Source organism: Dermacentor variabilis, chromosome 6 (assembly GCF_050947875.1).
Source record: "Dermacentor variabilis isolate Ectoservices chromosome 6, ASM5094787v1, whole genome shotgun sequence".
Taxonomy (NCBI): domain Eukaryota; kingdom Metazoa; phylum Arthropoda; class Arachnida; order Ixodida; family Ixodidae; genus Dermacentor; species Dermacentor variabilis.
In genome coordinates, this window is record NC_134573.1 from 172928653 (window position 1) to 172948716 (window position 20064).

The 20064-nt window shown below is 43.2% G+C and overlaps 1 protein-coding gene across 1 annotated transcript in view; it reads right to left on the reverse strand.

The window, feature by feature from the left end:
• LOC142585804 (complex I assembly factor ACAD9, mitochondrial-like) overlaps positions 1-12606 on the reverse strand; it is a 53797-nt gene extending 41191 nt beyond the window's left edge. Inside the window, exons 1-4 of the mRNA XM_075696820.1 lie at positions 12223-12606; positions 4782-4875; positions 4614-4715; positions 1899-2005 (exon numbers count right to left, since the gene is read on the reverse strand). Coding sequence (XP_075552935.1) covers positions 1899-2005; positions 4614-4715; positions 4782-4875; positions 12223-12438 — 519 coding nt within the window. The 5' untranslated portion in view covers positions 12439-12606. The remainder of the gene's footprint in view (positions 1-1898; positions 2006-4613; positions 4716-4781; positions 4876-12222) is intronic.
• Positions 12607-20064: the final 7458 nt, after the last annotated feature.

The window sequence follows — 20064 nt, forward strand, 5'->3', positions numbered from 1 at the left end:
ATCTGACAGTACGAAAAAAATGAATGCATGTCTTTCACTGCCCTTAAGGGCTCAAATCCTCACTGGCACGTCCGAAAATGCTCTGAAGGCCTGCCAGTACACTTATTGGGCATATCGGTCCTCGTACTGTGACAGGAGACGGTGGGTGCACGTGTATATAATTATGGAATACGTACTGTGTACCGTGACAATTGCCCTTTCCCACGCTTGTTAAGCTTCACCGCAATACGTATCGTACGCTTCACCGCGTAACGTCGATGTATTGCGGCGAAGCTGCCTTTCGGGAACCGACATTATGGAACGCGCTATGCTTTCCGAACTTCGAAGCCAATCGCGAGGATTACAGAGGCGGAGTTGGTGCATTACTGACAGCGGCGAATTCTTTCAATGAAAAAGACAGCATCGAGCGGCATGAGCCTTAATGACGAACGTCGAATCAGCTAGCGTTGCCGCTAGCTGATTTGCCGCTAGCTGAGTTGCCGCTAGCTGAGTTGCCGCTAGCTGACAATCAGTCGTTGACTGTACACTGGCAACTCCTCCAGACGACAACACAGCGTCAAAAGACAATTTGTTACGATTCCTCTCTTTTGCTCGAGCCAGCAGTAGAGCGTCTTTCATTCCCTTTCAACAAAATGACAGCTAATTTCCCCTGATTGAAGCCCAAATTCTCTGAGCTTTCCCCGAGTTTTTCCAGACTATTCAAAATCCCTGAGAATTCCCGGTTTTCCCGGGTGGTAGACAACCTGTAGACACCGTCAGATAATTGTAGCCAGGACCTGGAGGGAGTCCACCCTAGGGATGACACCGCCTTCACTTGTCTGTAGAGTGATGTCAATGTTTTCTAGTGGCTTGCAACCCTTCATTTTGAGCCCCCTTCCTCTGGGCAAAGCATTTTGCAAAGCATTTTGCAGGTACCTGACTATCCAGCATTGTCTGGGTTTCCACAAACCGTTGCCAGATGTACCAACGTGTTCGTGTAAACTGAGTAGCTGTGTGCAGGATGAAGATGAACACGTCGAAGACAATTGTATGGCAGCAAAGCCATATCTATGCCAGCTGTTTGATGCAAGCTTATGGCATGATGACTGTTGGGTCCTACCTGGGTAGTGGACAAGCGTAAGCTGTTACACAATCGTACGTACCTATGGCTATGTCATGTGGTGCATGTTAAAACGCCTATTCCATTTGTACTCCAGCAAAAAAATGTTAAAACATGATTAACTTGGGTGATTGTGAAGTTGGTACAACATTGCAGTTTCTACATAGCAAATACTGCTATGAGGACAGTGCTGGGGAAATTGGGCCAGTCCCGGAGATACAGCAGTCTGACATGGTGCCTCAAAGCATGCGCTGTAACAAGGAAAAGTGCACTGGGCTGCCGTGCTCCCTGGCAGCGTTCGATTCCACCATTGGTCACACATTATTTTCTTTTCTTTTTATTAAAGTGAGCTGAGACAGGAACCTACCTACCTACCTACAAGAAAGTGCCAAGAATGAGGTAAAGAATGCTTCGCATTAACAACTGATACTCTTTCAAACATGACCCTTAAGTCTTAAGTGAACTCCAACTGACTGCGTAGAAACTGCATGCACATGCTAAGAGTGCCAAATGCCTAAGACAGCAGCAACAGCTGTGGATGACAGTGTCAAGCAAGGCAAAGTACTAGAAAACAACATGTGGCACTGCCTTGCAGCATTTAGTGAAGGAGTCAAATGAGAGGAGGCGTCATCAGTGTGGAGCATGTAAATCAGTCATCTGCGTAGATGTGTCTAGCAAAAGACTAGAGCAAATACTACAAGTGTGCTAATGCAAATGTGTTGAACCATTGGTTCTCCGTACATTTGCTCCCATTTCACAGCAGACAATGACCAAAGCACAGGAAAAACGGTTCACAGACCTTAATGCCTATAGAATTGTGTGCAGCCAGAGTGACCCCCAGGGATGCATCTTTTCCAGTGACTTCACAGATCCTTGCATACTCTGTAGCTGTCAGCCCAAGACCTCCTAGAAGAATAGCAAAGCATGTAAGCATTTACAGTGATTTTGAGCAGTCTACTTATAATATGACCCTGGACTGAAAATTTGGAATAGCAAAAAGGAGTATGACCAGAATGTGACAGGCGTAGGAAGTCTCATGAGGGGGGTTATTTAGGCAACTGACTGATGTCACTCTCAAAACCATGAGTATTACCAGCCCGGCTTGCAATATTTTTCATAACGTGAGCGACAAGTAAAAGCAAATATTTATGAATAAAGGAAACTTCAGGGAGCCATCACAATACGCAGGCACAAATCGCACGTAATATTAAATACATCAATTCCATCAAGTCGCGGCACACTTCTGAAACTCATCTGCTGATAATAACACTGAAAATAATTTAAAAGAAGGCTCGGGTTACAGTTCAAACTCAATCTAGCAAGACCCGACTTTACAATGTTCCCGATCTAACGAAGAAATTTCCATTCCCCAGCAAGTACCCATAAAGTTCAATGCTGTCACCAACTCAAATTAACGAAACTAGTTCACACGTATCCGATTTAATGAAGCTTTTCCAGAAATAAATAAGTAAAAAAAGCTGTGATTTCGTTCTAATTTTGACAAAGACGGGTTTTTCTTCGAGTGTGTGCTCTGATGCTATCACGTTAACGGACCCTTCCCCAGGCCCCACAGCAAATTTTGGTTATATGCTGGAAGTTGTTACGTGTCTTCTAGGGAGCGTTCTGGGGCAAGAATTTTTCAAATCGGCTCATTAATAGCCGAGATAGAAATATTTCAGTGCCGCAAACTGATGATTTCAGCAGGCAGGCTCCACTGCCAAGCAAGGCGCTCTCTCCATTCACCCCGTCTAGCCTACACAAGTGAAATTCCTTCCCTGCGTTCTCCCATACCGGACCTCGAGGATCGTGTGACGCACACATTACAGGCCCCGCCTTCATTTTTTTTTTTGTTCCTCCTCGCTTTTCTTTTCGGCGCTATGCACTTCCGCCGACGGCGTTGCATGCGAGTTGTTGTCTCATTTGCACAGCGCATGATTTTGCGTGCTGCGCACAAGGAACCATGCCTAGCGGTATAATTCAGTGCTACACAAACACTGAGGCAGAACAAGCAGATCGAAGAACGTGATCATACGCTGGAGCACGGTAGAAAATGGCAACACGACCGTGGGAACAAGCAGACGAAGTGGATTGACACCTCTCTTGCTTCGGTGCAAAGTAAAACAAAAAACACGCAGGCATTCCGTTTGTGTGTTTTATTATTTCTCTAAACTTCAATTCGTCAATTCAAGCAACAGATCGCACAGATAACAGATGTTGTCTTGAATAATTCTCGAAATCACGTGTCACCACAAGCGATGTCACACTGCATACAGGATTACGTAGGTGCGGGGCCACGATTACGTCACCGTCCGGCTTGAAGTGCGGCGGCCGTGAGTGAAGAGGGAAACGGCTTTCGGATTGAAATTCCAGACCTTTCCACGGTGCATAGCAATGTAATACTTTACAGACACAATTGTTATTGTGAAATGTGTGCTCTGCGCTTGTCAGCTCAAAATGGCTAGACCTCGTGAGGGGCCCTTTAAAACCTCTAGACACCCTAGTCCCGGCCCGAGCTCTATTTTGACGAGGCTGCACGCCGCGCCCATGCATGAAACAACGGATACAGCAGTCACTAGTGTTCTTACATACCAGATGGCGCTAGGGGTGGCGGTAGTTGGGCCGCCCTGACTGATACTTTACATGCGCAGGCATGGGTTAGCGGCAAATACAATGCCACGGTACCTTTTGGGTGTTGCTATGTTACAATTTTAAATTTTAAAGGCCCGAAAAATTCCTTACTCGATTTTCCGAACTGCCCGATTTAACTAATTTGGGCGTGGTCATCAGTTCGTTAAATCAAGTTTTAACTGTATCATAATACACTGTTGTCTTTAATGTCTCCAAATAGACACGAACAAAGTCAGAGTTGCCCATAAATTTTCATAGGTTGTTCCATGCATATTTGTTCTCTAAATGCATCTGTCTGCACCACAGCAACAAGTGGATTAGATCTCATGAAACCTATCGCTAGCTTTAATTGAGAGAAACTGTTGGGCTATAACATTTCAAAGTTGTACTATTTCTTATGAGACATACTAGCGAAATGCTCTGGATTAACCTTGACCAATTAGGGTTCTTAAACCTGCACTCAAATGTATTCCAGTCCTCTTGGTGTGTGGCTAACACCGTTTGGATTTGATTTTTATACCTCACCCCCCCCCCCCCATTTAAATGGCAGAATGCATTGTCACTACAGATACATTTTTTGCATCTGATAGATGTATGCTGTTAACCTGCAAGTATTGCAGTGCTCTGTTATGTCCATCAGAAGAAAAATGTAGAGTTCCTGAATTGTCATGAAAAAGGTGTAATTCACTTGGATTACAGGGTTGATTTTATTTATTTGCACAATTGTGTTATGGTGCAAAAATTTAAATTAATGTTGGTATGTTGTACCTTAATTTTCTGTTTCTGCAAAGTTTGATCAACCTAGCCGGCCAAGATTAACAGAAGTCAACAATAAGGCAAAGATATCAGTGCAATATAATTGTTTAAAAGGAAGGCGCTGCCTTACCGTATTCTGTTGGAACTTGTAATCCAAACAGTCCTAGAGCCTTTAGACCATCCAAAATTTCCTTTGGTATATTCTTTTCCCTGTCTATTTTGGCAGTGTCCACTGAAATGGCAGAGTTGTTGTCAGCAACGTCAGGACTGACAATGCGCATGAATTGGTTGAGCTCACCATTTGCATCATAGAACCTCCGCACGGCATCTGCCATAGCCTCTAGTTCCTCAAGCTTCTCTTTTGAAAGCACCTCTGGGTACGCCAGCATAGCCTGCAAGTTCAAAAGTAAGGAATTATATTGTAGAGCTGAACGTTGATATATAGAAGCCTATGGTTCAAAGTCTACACCACAAACGTTCTCCTTTATCACTTCACAAACTTTGTCATAACAAATAGCTGCATCTGAGCTGCTCACCCCGCTGTCATTCATCCTTCTGCAGTGCGGCCACCAAACAAAATAAAGCTGCCATTATGTCATACATGACCTTATGCAAGCTCACAGATAGAATGAAATGAACCCTCATAAACATAGCCATGGAAACTGATGTGACAACATTTAAAAATCTTGTACGCCTGTGCTGTGCCTGAGCGTCTTATCCTCCGCAACGTTATTATTATTTTTTTTTCATACAAAGGGCTTGGCCCTGCAAGCTGTAGCTTTTGTCTTTCCTTTTATTTAATTTTATTTATTTTTTTGTTCATACTGTAAACAGTAAGTTTTTGCGTGTAAGCAATGTGCTAGCTTGTTTCCACTTTGTTGTGTAGCTATTGCCATTACACTCACTGTTTTGAACTATTTTTTTGTTGCATGATTTTTTGTTTCTCTAAGCTTTTTCCTTCGGCAATATATTTATTTATGAAAAGTTATGCTACAGTATGTCAAGTTGTGCTTGTGTAATGTGTGTGCCTCCTAGGTAACAATCTCCTTGTGATGGGCTTTGGGGCATTTCAAGTAACAGTGAATAAAAAGCAGGACATCGCTGAATTTTGATGATAGCAAACCATGCAGGCCCACTTGTAGCAATGTGCGAACACATGAAAAAAATTAGTTTCACCCATAGCACAAAGCAGTGATACAACAGCTGGCGAAATATAACGCGCAGCAAGCTACAGACTGTTTCATGCGGTGTTTGTCGGAGTGAACACTTGCATGTGTGAGTGAGACAATTTTCTTTCAGAAAGTAAAAAAAGTGTCAGTTTTATTCATCTGTGAAATTCGTGCCTCCCCTAAGCGAAGTGGAAAAGCAGCGTTTCTTTTTCCTCCTCTTACCTATCTGGATATAGCCACTGGTTTCTACTAAAAACCCTTTAACTTATTATTGCTGGATTTGTTTGGCATTTCTTAAATTTATATTTGGGTTACCCCATTAATAGGGCTCACACTGTCCTTATCATTAAATATAAAAGAATAAAACTTAATGACTGCCTCTGCAACAGAGAAGGTGACATGCTAGAACACAAACACTGCACGGATGTCGGCTCTGTCTAGTACAAATATGTAAAGCGAGTGTTAGCTAATCATGGCAGCTGCTGCTGCTATCGCACTTTCCAGGATTGGTATTCTCTATGCTGTAGCATTGGCAGAGTAGATGAATGGTAGAATCCTGAACAGCCAATCTGTTGGTGATAAGTTCAGATTCTTGTGGCACACTAAATTTTCCTTTCCTTTCTTTCTTGCTAATTTTCTCGCCAATGATTTTAAGATTCCAGCAATGAATGGTGGTGGACATCAAAATGACCAGTGGGGTGAGCCCATAACAACCATAAAGAGTGGAGTAAAGGTGTAGTATTCATATAGGACAGGCCGCCATTGGAATCTGAACCTGTCAACGTTTAACGTCAGAATGTTATCTAGTGAGGCGAGTCTAGCAGTGTTATTCGAGGAATTAGACGGTAGTAAATAGGATATAATAAGGCTCAGTGAGGTTAGGAGGACAAAAGAAGCATATACAGTGCTGAAAAGCGGGCACGTACTGTGCTACCGGGGCTTACCGGAGAGACGAGAACTAGGAGTCGGATTCCTGATTAATAAGGATATAGCTGGTAACATACAGGAATTCTATAGCATTAACAAGAGGGTGGCAGGCCTTGTAGTGAAACTTAATAAGAGGTACAAATTGAAGGTAGTACAGGTCTACACCCCTACATCTAGTCATGAGGACCAGGTAGTCAAAAGCTTCTATGAAGATGTGGAATCGGCGATGGGTAGAGTGAAAAGAAAAGACACTATACTGATGGGCGACTTCAATGCCAAGGCAGGCAAGAAGCAGGCTGGAATCAAGTCAGTGGGGGAATATGACACAGGCTCTAGTAATAGCAGGAGAGAGTCATTAGTAGAACTTGCAGAACAGAATTATATGCGGATAATGAATACCTTCTTCCGCAAGCGGGTTAGCCGAAAGTGGACGTGGAGGAGCCCAAATGGCGAGACTAGAAATGAAATAGACTTCACACTCTGCGCTAACTCTGGCATCATACAAGATGTGGATGTGCTCAGCAAGGTGCGCTGCAGTGACCATAGGATGGTAAGAACTCGAATTAGCCTAGACTTGAGGAGGGAACGGAAGAAACTGGCACATAAGAAGCCAATCAATGAGTTAGCGGTAAGAGGGAAACTAGAGGGATTCCGGATCAAGCTACAGAACAGGTATTCGGCTTTAACTCAGGAAGAGGACCTTAGTGTTGAAGCAATGAATGACAATCTTATGGGCATCGTTAAGGAGTGTGCAATAGAAGTCGGTGGTAACTTCGTTAGACAGGATACCAGTAAGCTATCGCAGGAGATGAAAGATCTGATTAAGAAGCTCCAACGTATGAAAGCCTCTAACCCTACAGCTAGAATAGAACTGGCAGAACTTTCTAAGTTAATCAACAAGTGTAAGACAGCTGACATAAGGAACTATAATATGGATAGAATTGAACAGGCTATCAGGAAAAGAGGAAGCCTAAAAGCAGTGAAGAAGAAACTAGGAATAGGCAAGAATCAGATGTATGCGTTAAGAGACAAATCCGGCAATATTGTTACTAATATGGATAAGATAGTTCAAGTGGCTGAGGAGTTCTATAGAGATTTATACAGCACCAGTAGCTCCCATGACGATAATGTGAGAGAATGGTCTAGAGGAACTTGAAATCCCACAAGTAACGCCGGAAGAAGTAAAGAACGCCTTGGGAGCTATGCAAAGGGGGAAGGCAGCTGGGGAGGATCAGGTAACCGCAGATTTGTTGAAGGATGGTGGGAACATTGTCCTAGAAAGACTGGCCACCCTATATACACAATGCCTCATGACCTCAAGCGCACCGGAATCTTGGAAGAACGCCAACATAATCCTAATCCATAAGAAAGGGGACGCCAAAGACTTGAAAAATTATAGACCAATCAGCTTAGTGTCCGTTGCCTACAAAGTATTTACTAAGGTAATCGCAAATAGAATCAGGAACACCTTAGACTTCTGTCCACCAAAGGACCAGGCAGGATTCTGTAAAGGCTACTCAACAATAGACCATATTCACACTATCAATCAGGTGATAGAGAAATGTGCAGAATATAACCAACCCTCATATATAGCTTTCATTGATTACGAAAAAGTGTTTGATTCAGTCGAAACCGCAGCAGTCATGGAGGCATCACGGAATCAGGGTGTAGATGAGTCATATGTAAAAATACTGAAAGACATATATAACGGCGCCACAGTCACCGTAGTCCTCCATAAAGAAAGCAACAAAATCCCAATAAAGAAAGGCGTCAGACAGGGAGATACGATCTCGCCGATGCTATTCACAGTGTGTTTACAGGAGGTATTCAGAGACCTGGAGTGGGAAGAATTGGGGATAAAAGTTGATGGAGAATACCTTAGCAACTTGCAATTCGCCGATGATATTGCCTTGCTTAGTAACTCAGGAGACCAACTGCAATGCATGCTCACTGACCTGGAGAGGCAAAGCAGAAGGGTGGGTCTGAAATTAATCTGCAGGAAACTAAAATAATGTTTAACAGTCTTGGAAGAGAACAGCAGTTTACGATAGGTAGCGAGGCACTGGAAGTGGTAAGGGAATACATCTACTTAGGGCAGGTAGTCACCACGGATCCGGATCATGAGACTGAAATAACCAGAAGAATAAAAATGGGCTGGGGTGCGTTTGGCAGGCATTCTCAAATCAGGAACAGCAGGTTGCCACTATCCCTCAAGAGAAAAGTGTACAACAGCTGTGTCTTACCAGTACTCACGTATGGGGCAGAAACCTGGAGACTTACGAAAAGGGTTCTGCTTAAATTGAGGATGACGTAACGAGCTATGGAAAGAAGAATGATGGGTGTAACATTAAGGGATAAGAAAAGAGCAGATTGGGTGAGGGAACAAACGCGGGTAAATGACATCTTAGTTGAAATCAAGAAAAAGAAATGGGCATGGGCAGGACATGCAATGAGGAAGGAAGAAAACCGATGGTCATTAAGGGTTACGGAATGGATTCCAAGGGAAGGGAAGCGTAGCAGGGGGCGGCAGAAAGTTAGGTTGGCGGATGAGATTAAGAAGTTTGCAGGGACAACATGGCCACAATTAGTACATGACCAGGGTAGTTGAAGAAGCATGGGAGAGGCCTTTGCCCTGCAGTGGGCGTAACCAGGCTGATGATGATGATGATGAAAGGTGAACAAGTCCTGAATTTGCCACACATAAAAGAAACAGTTGACCCTCATTATAATGAAGTTGTACTTGATAGAAATATACCTTCATTGTATATCCTATATTCCTTGTAAGTCTACAGGCTGATATCGGTAAAATAAAAAAAGAAGGGGCGATGGGGTCTATGTGGTACAAACGCAAGCATACTCCTCCTACGATCCAGATAACTGTCTGCTGCTAATTTGCATGTCCCATTGAGCACATGCCATGCTTATATGAGGCTTGTGAACAATGCTAAATTAAGCTCGCTTTTCACTGCTGTTGATATGCAACTCTGCACTCGGTGTGATCAGATGGGATTGGCACATTGGCTTGTCGGCTGCTGGCTAGCCTAGCCAAGCTGCTGGTCAAAATGTGTGCACACATTCTGTGTTGAATGTGCCATTCCAAGTTGTTCTTGCCGAGTATTTAAAATTTTCGCACCCACAGTACTCACCTTGATCTGTTGGGCAAACAAATATTCGTTTCACTATAACTTAATATTATCTCAGATATAGCATTTTCGGTTTCATTATATCAGTCACTCACTGAAACAGAGCAGTGTCAACAAAATTTTAGGTTTACTTCAATGATGAAGCAGCACTTTTGAAATATACAGGTCCACGCATACATAAAAAAGGAAATACAGAGGCAGTGGTGTATGTCCTTTTCATGTGTGCGTGAAGTGTGCCGTCTCATCGATATCATGGCTGACCAATTAGCCTATCGGTACCTTTTACTTTATTAAATCCGATCCTGAACCATTCCTATTGTTTTTAGATAGCATAAAGAAAAGGCCTGCCACACATGCCGAAGTGAAAAAAGAAGAAAGGAAAAAATGGAAACAGGAAGAAAAAAGGAAAAAATTCTACTTTTTGTGTCTATTGGGCCACAAAAAGCATACTTCCTACCATTATATCTTGGTAATAAGGTGGCTAAAAAATACTAATTTTATGGAGAGAGTTATTCAATTATTTGCCAAAAATAAACATAAAATAATATTTCTTTCTTTCTGCTACAGAAAATTGGCTCGTGATAGGTTAAACACATGACAGGGTCCACTATCAGCTGAACAAATGAGCTGCACAGATATAACTTTTATTTACTCTTCATATATACGTGGATGGCATTACTAGAATTCCATTAACATCAGGGCAATCGTTAGCTTAAACTCTGTACATGTAGCAAAGAGTCCAAAACCTATTTTGTGCACATGTCGCACACTGTGCTCTCTGTCGCATTCGTGTTTCTTTATTTTACTGTCATCATTTCTCTCATATGTTTCCAACATTAAATGACAGGTGGCCCCCAACAGAACAAAAAACAGCAGCATTCGCAGCAGAGCATGAAGTGCTTGGTGCTGCAGATGGTCTACAAAATTGACACTGGATACTGCCATATTATGTTGCCTGCAGTCATACAGCACATTGTAACTGCGCAGTTATTTCCTGTTCTAACCTAAGGTAAGGTTGGCGAGAATCAAAGAAAAATTACAGGACTGGCTCATGACCTCGTATTATGATGCACTGCAAGGTGGAGAGCAGTTTTGTAGAGTTGTTCATTACAAATTATTTTTAGAGGTTCTCAGAGTGGCTGTAGGTGAAATGAAGCAACAACATAAACAAGTTAATTACTTTATTAAAGTGCATTGTTTAGATGACGGCTTCGGCAGGGTAGTTGTCAGCTTTTGTGTTCATCCATGCCCATCAGATATTAGAAGATACATACATCCTGTTCCGGTGAAACACAGCAAGACAGTGAAAAAGAACAGGAACAGAGAGAAAAAAAGGACACAAAATTATAGCAAAAGTAAAAGCTCACCAATACATTATCTTTTTATCGTTGCTTTTCATATGTTAACCCGCAAATTAGTTTGTATCAGTGCATAATTCATTCAATGCAGACTATCATCTATTATTGGGCAATTAAACCACAGTGGGTGTGAGCTACATGTTTCAAGGCTAACGACGACGACGGCAAGACGTTTTTCGAAGTCACAACAACAAAGCAACTTCTCCAAGGTCTGCAAAGTAAGCCTCTACAGTGGTGCATTGACGGTGCGTATCACAGGGAGTCGGCATCGACATTTACCCAGAATTGCGCAAGCTGCCCTTTGGTACCTTTCCCTGATTGCTGCTGCTGTTGTTCGTCGCACGAGTGCAGCTGAGTTTTGTGTCCTGGTTGCGGCCGACTTGCAGAAGAATCATATTTCACGATTTGCTAGTGCAAATTACTGGTAACTATGGCCAATTCCTGCTCAGAAGGTTCACTAGAGAAAGGCATGCAAATTCTATTACTAGTTAGACAGGAAACGTATAACGGCATTAATGTGCGCACTTCCGTCGAACACTACAAGGATACTTGGCTGATCTCTTATCTATGTTTATCCACCACATCCGCTATCCCTCTCAAACTCTCTTCTCATTGGACGCAGGTATCCTACGCGCACCTGTTCAGCCCTTTTCCTCTTAAATTTCCTACTCGGATCGAGCCGCACTGGCGAAATTTTACTTGCAAATGTACGATGCAGAAAAAAGATCACCCACCATCCCTTCTATATCGCTATTTAGAAAGGAAAATAAATATTACGAGGCCGCATATTGGAGCGCTGCATCAATGTGTGAAACTACGGTGAACTCAACGTGCATTATGAACACGAGCGCGACCACACTTCTCTCAAAACATAGTTTTCGTGGCCGGTAACCTGCGACCACGACCTACTGTATAAGCCTGCGACACCCATTCCGGCGTCGCGATTCGGCACATTCGACTTCATATTTATCCCCTCAGGATTCACTTCACGCGCGTATAAAAAGAAAGCACACAGAGTTGTGACTGTGTTTCATGAACTCCGTGAAAACCTTCTGCGTAGTCATCGCCGTTTTGCGAGAGCGATCCTTTCTCAACACACGCGCGGGTTTTCATGACTTGCACGCAGGCAAAGAAACACTCACTTTTTCCAGCTTCCCTAGAAACATATTCTTGACAAAAGGTTCTCGCTTGACTTTCCCCATGGCCAGATCTAGAGGACGTTCTTCGACGACCGGCACTCCCATGTGCGGAGCGGGAGCAGTTTCAGAAACGAGGCGCCGTAGAAGAAGCACGACATCGCTCCGGCACGGCGAAAACGTCCTACAGCGCTTCAGGGTGTGTTTCAGCAGCAGAGACATCTTTCAGCGCAGGCTTTCTCGATGTCCAAATGGCCCAAAACTTACACGAACATAATGCGCACTGCTTTAGCTTACCGCAAAATCCCTGCGCACAGGTACTGGTACGCTCTTCCACAATCACTTGCGCGCTCTGTCTACAGATATTCGTCGCAAAAGACGAACACGGCGCATCGCAAAATGGGTAGATGGATGCTATGAGCGTTCTCTTTGGAACAGAGCGGCGGATCGCGCCACCACCCTCTTGATATATTACACTCTAAGAAAAGTTTACACCCTTTGGAGTGCCCCTTCTGCCACACAACGATAATCGTCATTTGCCTTGATGCGAATTTCCTTTCTTTAACGCTGCGAGCCCGGTACTTTCCAGTAACGAACGGCATGCGCGTTATCAGCATGATAGCATTCCCGACAGGAAAGTAGCGGGCGCGGCGTTTTCAAGAAAAGAAACGCATCAAGGCAGATGACGATTATCGTTGTGTGGCAGAAGGGGCACGCCAAAGGGTGTAAACTGTTCCTAGAGTGTACTGTTGAAAAAATAAAAAAAAAAGCTTCGTGAAGACTTCTCATCACCAAACTTGGGAACATTTCTTTTTTGCATGCCTCCGTTGTTTGTCGTTCGTCTACTAAAGATGGGTGGATGGATGGATAAGGCGGAACCCTTTAAATTGGGCGGCGGCATCAACCTCCCTCACTACACCCTATAAGAACAGTTTACACCCTTTGGCGTGCCCCTTCTGCCACACAACGATAATCGTCATCGGCCTTGATGCGTTTCCTTTCTTGAAAACGCCGCGCCCGCTACTTTCCTGTCGGGAATGCTATCATGCTGATAACGCGCATGCCGTTCCTTACTGGAAATTACCTGGCTCGCAGCGTTAAAGAAAGGAAACGCATCAAGGCAGATCGCGATTATCGTTGTGTGGCAGAAGGGCCACTCCAAGGGGTGTAAACTCTTCTTAGAGTGTATATATACAAGAAAAGTTTACACCCTTTGGAGTGTATATTTACCACACAACGATAATCGTAATCTGTCTTGCCCATATTTCCTTTCTTGAAAACGCTACGCTCGTTACTTTCCTGTCGGGAATGCTATGTCATGCTGATAACGGGCATGCCCATGGCGCATGCCGTTACTGGGCTCGCCGCGTTAAAGAAAGGAAATGCGGACAAGACCGATGACGATTATAGTTGTATGGCAAATATACACCCCAAAGGGTGCAACTGCTTTTAGATGTTTTACACTCTAAAAAGGTTCCACCCTTTGAGGCATATCTTGTCCCCAAACATACACTCTAAATTAAGAACAGTTTACACCCTTTGGCGTACTCCTTCTGCCACACAACGATAATCGTCATCTGCCTTGATGCGTTTTCTTTCTTTAACGCTGCAAGCCCGGAACTTTCCAGTAACGAACGGCATGCGCGTTATCAGAAGAGGCGCTGCAAAGGGTGTAAACTGTTCTATGCTGATAACGTGCGTGCCGTTCGTTACTGGAAAGTTCCGGGCTCGCAGCGTTAAAGAAAGGAAACGCATCAAGGCAGATGGCGATTATCGCTGTGTGGCAGAAGGGGCACGCCAAAGGGTGTAAACTGTTCTTAGAGTGTAGATCATCTGCCTTGCTTGCCATTCCTCTTGAAAACTCGGCACTAGCTACTTTCCTGTCGAGAATGCTGTGTCAAGCTGACAATGCACAAGCCGTTCGTGACTATATAGGAAGTACCGGGCTCGCAGCGTTTAAGAAAGGAAATGCGGGCAAGAAAGATGACGATTATCGTCATCGATAAGGGTGCAACTGTTTTTAGAGTGCACACTCTAAAAACAGTTGCACCTTTTGGGGTGTCTGCCACACACGATAATCGTCATCTGTCTTGCTTATGTTTCCTTTCTTGGAAACACTGTGCTCACTACTTTCCTTTTGAGAATGCTTTGTCATACTGATAACGCGCATGCCGTTCGCGACTTCGAAGTACCGGCAGTACCGGGCTCGCAGCGTTAATGAAACCAAATGCAAGCAAGAGAGATGACGATTATACATACACTCCAAAAAAAGTTTACACCCTTTGGGTCGTATCTTCTAAAACACTCTAAAAAAAGTTCGCACCCTTTGGGCTGCATATCTGCCACACAACGATAATCGTCATCTGCCTTGCTTACGTTTCCTTTCTTGAAAACGCTGCGCCCGCTACTTTCCTGTCGGGAATGCTATCATGCTGATAACGCGCATGTTGTTAGTTACTGGGAAGTACTGGGCTCACAGCGTTAAAAGGAAATGCAGACAAGAAAGGTGACGTTTATTGTTGTGTGGCAAGATACGAGTCAAAGGGTGTAAACTTTTCTTTCTGTCTTGCCCGCATTTCCTTTCTTTAACGCTGCAAGCCCAATACTTCCCAGTCACGAACGGCTTGTGCGTTATCAGCTTGACACAGAATTCTCAACAGGGAAGTATACGAGCGCTGAGTTTTCAAGAGAGGAAGCGCGAGCACGGCAGGTGACGATTATTATTGTGTGGCAAATATACACCCCAACGGGTGTAAACTTTTCTTAGAGTGTACACTCTAAAAACAGTTGCACTATTTGGGGTGCATATTTGCCACACAATGATAATCGGCATCTGTATCACCCGCATTTTCTTTCTTTAACGCTGCGAGCCTGGTACTTCCAAGTCACGAACGGCATGCACGTTATTAGCATGAGAGAGCATGCTCGGCAGGAAAGTAACGAGTGCACTGTTTTCAAGAAAGGAAATGCAGGTAAGACAGATTACGATTATCGTTGTGTGGCAAATATACACCCCAAAGAGTGTAATTTTTAGTGTTGTGTGGCTGATATACATCTCAAAGGGCGTAAACATTTTTAGAGTGTACTCTTAAGCAAAATTAGACCCCTCTGCCACAACTATGATCATTGTCAACATTTCCTTTCTTTAACGCGGAAAACCCGGTACTTCCAAGTCCCGAACAGCATGCCCATTATCAGCATGTTGGAGCATTCTCGACAGGAAAGCATCCAGCGCAGCGTTTTCAAGGAAAGAAACGCAAGCAAGACAGATGACGATTATTGTTGTGCGGCAAATATACACCCCAAAGAGTGTAAATTTGCTTAAGTGTATTGTGAATACTGTAAGAAAGTTTACACCCTTTGGGGTGTATATTTGCCACACAACAATAATAATCTGTCTTGCTTGCGTTTCCTTCCTTGAAAACGCTGCGCTCGATACTTTCCTCTCGAGAATGCTGTCATGCTAATAATGTGCATGCCATTTGTTACTGGGAAGTACTGGACTTGCAGCGTTAAAGAAAGAAAATGCGGACAAGACAGATGACGTTTATTGTTGTGTGGCAAGATACGACTCAAAGGGTGTAAACTTTTCTTAGAGTGCACCATACACGGACCGCGCGGAATTGTGTTAATCTGCTAGCCAATCACAGAAGCAAACCAAGTCGTTGTCATGCGACGTTTTCAAAATCGCGTTGTACTTGATGCCTCCGCGAGCGCCTGCTGTTATTGATGGTCTTTTCATTGGTCGAAGTGATACTGTGTACAACAGACATTGACAAACTGTATCGAGTTTGAGCATTTCACTCTTCGAAAGTCTACGGTACAGTTAATTTCACTGCTGTGTCCGTTTTACTCATGAAACTTCAATGCCAACTGAAGTGAAACTTGACAGTAATAGTTGCAGTGAAGCAAACATTTTATTTCAATTCAATAAAGAATTAGGCATTCACCATTCTGATACAATAGATGAGTGAAAACGTATAAAATTACATGCTTGTAATTTTATTTTTGTGTTTACAGACTTGTTTAGGTAACAGGCAAAATTTGAAGTATGAGCCATTTGCAGCCTAGCGGAGGAACAGTATCTGGCGGTTATGAGGACATGGGCGGGGCTCCGCTGCAGACTTAAGTTGTATTAGACTATAGACCAATTTGTTGCCATATCATCGATCATTCAGCTATTATGGGAATGATGGGTAGTACATATTATTCTAAAAAAAGTTTACACTCTTTGGGGTGTATTTTGCCACAACAATAATCGTCATCTCTCCTGACTGCATTTGCTTTCTTGAAAACACTGCCCTCGTTACTTTCCTGTCGAGGATGCTCTGTCATGCTGGTAACACGTATGCCGTTCGTGACTTGGAAGTACCGGGCTCGCAGCTTAAAGGAAATGCAGGCGAGACAGATGACAATTATTGTATGGCAAATGTACACACCAAAGGGTGCAACTGTTTTTAGAGTGTAGATGCGTGTACCTGTGCTTGTGGCTTCATACATTAGTGTGTCCTTGACTATCACGCTTTATCTGCAATCATTTTCTAAGCACATGACAGCAACACGTCTCTGGGCACATACGCAATCATTGCAGATTGCCGGATTAATAACGCAGTATTTGTTGCAAATGACCAATTCCCAATGTTATAAAGTCTCTTAAAGCAAGAAATACAAAGTTTAGGCAATACCGTTTTACCACCCATCATGCTGGCTGAACCATAACCACTATGGGCTTAACCCCCATACTTGCAAGCAAGCTCCAATAAACAATACTAACAAGAGATTATACTGTATTGGAAATGCTCTGCTATTGGTCACAAAACTCCACTATAGTCAGCAATGGCAGCACAGAGCACAGTGTACAGAAACACTGTAGCTAAATTGCACAATAATTTGTATAATTTTAGCCTATGATAAAAAATAAAATAGTAGTATTCTGTCAGCTGCTGCTTCGCAAGTACTTAAATTTCACAAGATCATGCATTTTAGTTCGAAAGGGTTATTAGAAATTGTGACACTGCTTGCTTGCCTGGCTCAAGTGGGAAAAAATAATATGAAAGACCACAGTTATGCACACACCTAGTCATCAGATAAGCAATTAGGCAATTAGGACAGCTTTTGACTTCTGAGGGCTTGATGACTAATATGAAAAATTTTGTTTTCGCACTAGGTCACACAGCAGTTCTATACTATTAAAACAGTTCACCCTGTATAACCAGGAACCTACCGGCGCTGACAATCATTCTTGCATGGGATCTGCAGATATTTTTTTCGTGGAAGAACCAGCAAGTAATACTGCCAAGTATTTTCATGAAATGGGACGAGCCGTCCCAAAAAATGCAATTCTGTCATAAAATTTACGTACAAGCAAAACAGAGGTAAGCATAAAGTTTTATTCTGAAGTTGCAGAGATAAAAACACAGTTTAAAGCAACTGCCGAGCAAGAACAATGGAGCACCTTGTCGGCGGCTTGTGCCTTTCTGTGAATGCTTGCAGAGGATCACCACTGACCACCTAGAAAAAGCCAGGCTATAGCGCCCAAAGAAGTGGCACAATGCTTTATGGCCATTGGGCGTACTCATATTAACTTTCTTTCCTAAAGGAAAAATGCCCCTTTTTGAAGCTTTCTTTAAAATATACAATCATGGTTACAATCCTAAGCTATCAATATAAACAACAAGAAATGTACTTAAAAAGAAAATTTGAAGAACACTTAGGTGTAATGCGCAAGAACATTCGAACAAAACAAAGTTTGCTGAAAAGTATAAAACATTTTAACGTACACACACACACACACACACACACACACACACACACACACACACACACAAAATATTTATAATACTTTGATTACCTAGTAACGCAAATTTTGATATTTTAGATCAATCGTTCTCAGCCATGGATGAGTCGGGGACCCTTTGTGGAATGGTGGAAGTGATGGGAGACCCCTTGCAGTGACGGGAATGGGGGGTTATAAATTAACACACATGCAGTGTGCAACAGGTTCCTTTTATTGCTACCTGGCAAAGAATGGTCAAACAAATGTGGCACATCAATTCAATATGAACAGCTTGTCAATACACGGTGTTGTCACGCTTAAGCAAAGTTGCATATCTGCAGTCACATTCAACCTGTTTCTGAATTTGCTTTTCAAGCACCAAGCCTGAAAAAAGCATGCTCGCATGCATGTCATAGAAAACTGCAACAAATGCTTTAAAGCCATCTCATGGAGAAGGAGAAACAGTTCTGCAGTCTCCAACCAGAGCACTATGGCTTGCAGTGGCCACACCCACACAGGCAAAAAGTGTAGGTTTCGCAGAACCCCAAAGATGGCTTCACAGACCCCCATTTAAGAACTGCCGTTCTAGACCAAAAGGGACAAGACCTTAATTATAAAAATGTTTTCTACCTAGTGAAAACTGCCTTCTCCTAATAGGTGCATAAATACTGAGCAAAACATCCCTCTGTTTTGTTAGCAGCTGCAAAGCTTCACAATAATCTGCATAAACTAAAAATAGGATATAATATTGCCAACATTTCTATGACATCTTGCTACAATAAATCAATCACTCGTAAATGAACAGAAAGTGGAACTCGCTGCTGATTAGCTGGCGACTGTGTGGGCTGGCTTTGCAGGTCTCCAGTGTAGAAATTTTAACTGCATTACCTGACACTGTCCTCATACTCGCTGCTACTATCATAATCATCATCATCATCAGCCTGGTTACGCCCACTGCAGGGCAAAGGCCTCTCCCATACTTCTCCAACAACCCCGGTCATGTACTAATTGTGGCCATGCCGTCCCTGCAAACTTCTTAATCTCATCCGCCCACCTGACTTTCTGACGCCCCCTGCTACGCTTCCCTTCTCTTGGGATCCAGTCCGTAACCCTTAATGACCATCGGTTATCTTCCCTCCTCATTACATGTCCTGCCCATGCCCATTTCTTTTTCTTGATTTCAACTAAGATGTCATTAACTCGCGTTTGTTCCCTCACCCAATCTGCTCTTTTCTTATCCCTTAACGTTACACCTATCATTCTTCTTTCCATAGCTCGTTGTGTCGTCCTCAATTTGAGTAGAACCCTTTTCGTAAGCCTCCAGGTTTCTGCCCCGTAGGTGAGTACTGGTAAGACACAGCTATTATATACTTTTCTCTTGAGGGATAACGGCAACCTGCTGTTCATGATTTGGGAATGCCTGCCAAACGCACTCCAGCCCATTCTTATTCTTCTGATTATTTCCGTCTCATGATCCAGATCCGCCGTCACTACCTGCCCTAAGTAGATGTATTCCCTTACGACTTCCAGTGCCTCGCTGCCTATTGTAAATTGCTGTTCTCGACTGTTAAGCATTACTTTAGTTTTCTGCATATTAATTTTTAGACCCACTCTTCTGCTTTGCCTCTCCAGGTCAGTGAGCATGCATTGCAATTGGTCCCCTGAGTTACTAAGCAAGGCAATATCATCAGCGAATCGCAAGTTACAAAGGTATTCTCCATTAACTTTTATCCCCAATTCTTCCCAATCCAGGTCTCTGAATACCTCCTGTAAACACGCTGTGAATAGCATTGGAGATATCGTATCTCCCTGCCTGACGCCTTTCTTTATTGGGATTTTGTTGCTTGCTTTATGGAGGACTACGGTGGCTGTGGAGCCGCTATAGATATCTTCCAGTATTTTTACATATGGCTCATCTACACCCTGATTCCGTAATGCCTCCATGACTGCTGAGGTTTCGACTGAATCAAACGCTTTCTCGTAATCAATGAAAGCTATATACAACGGTTGCTTATATTCTGCACATTTCTCTATCACTTGATTGATAGTGTGAATATGGTCTATTGTTGAGT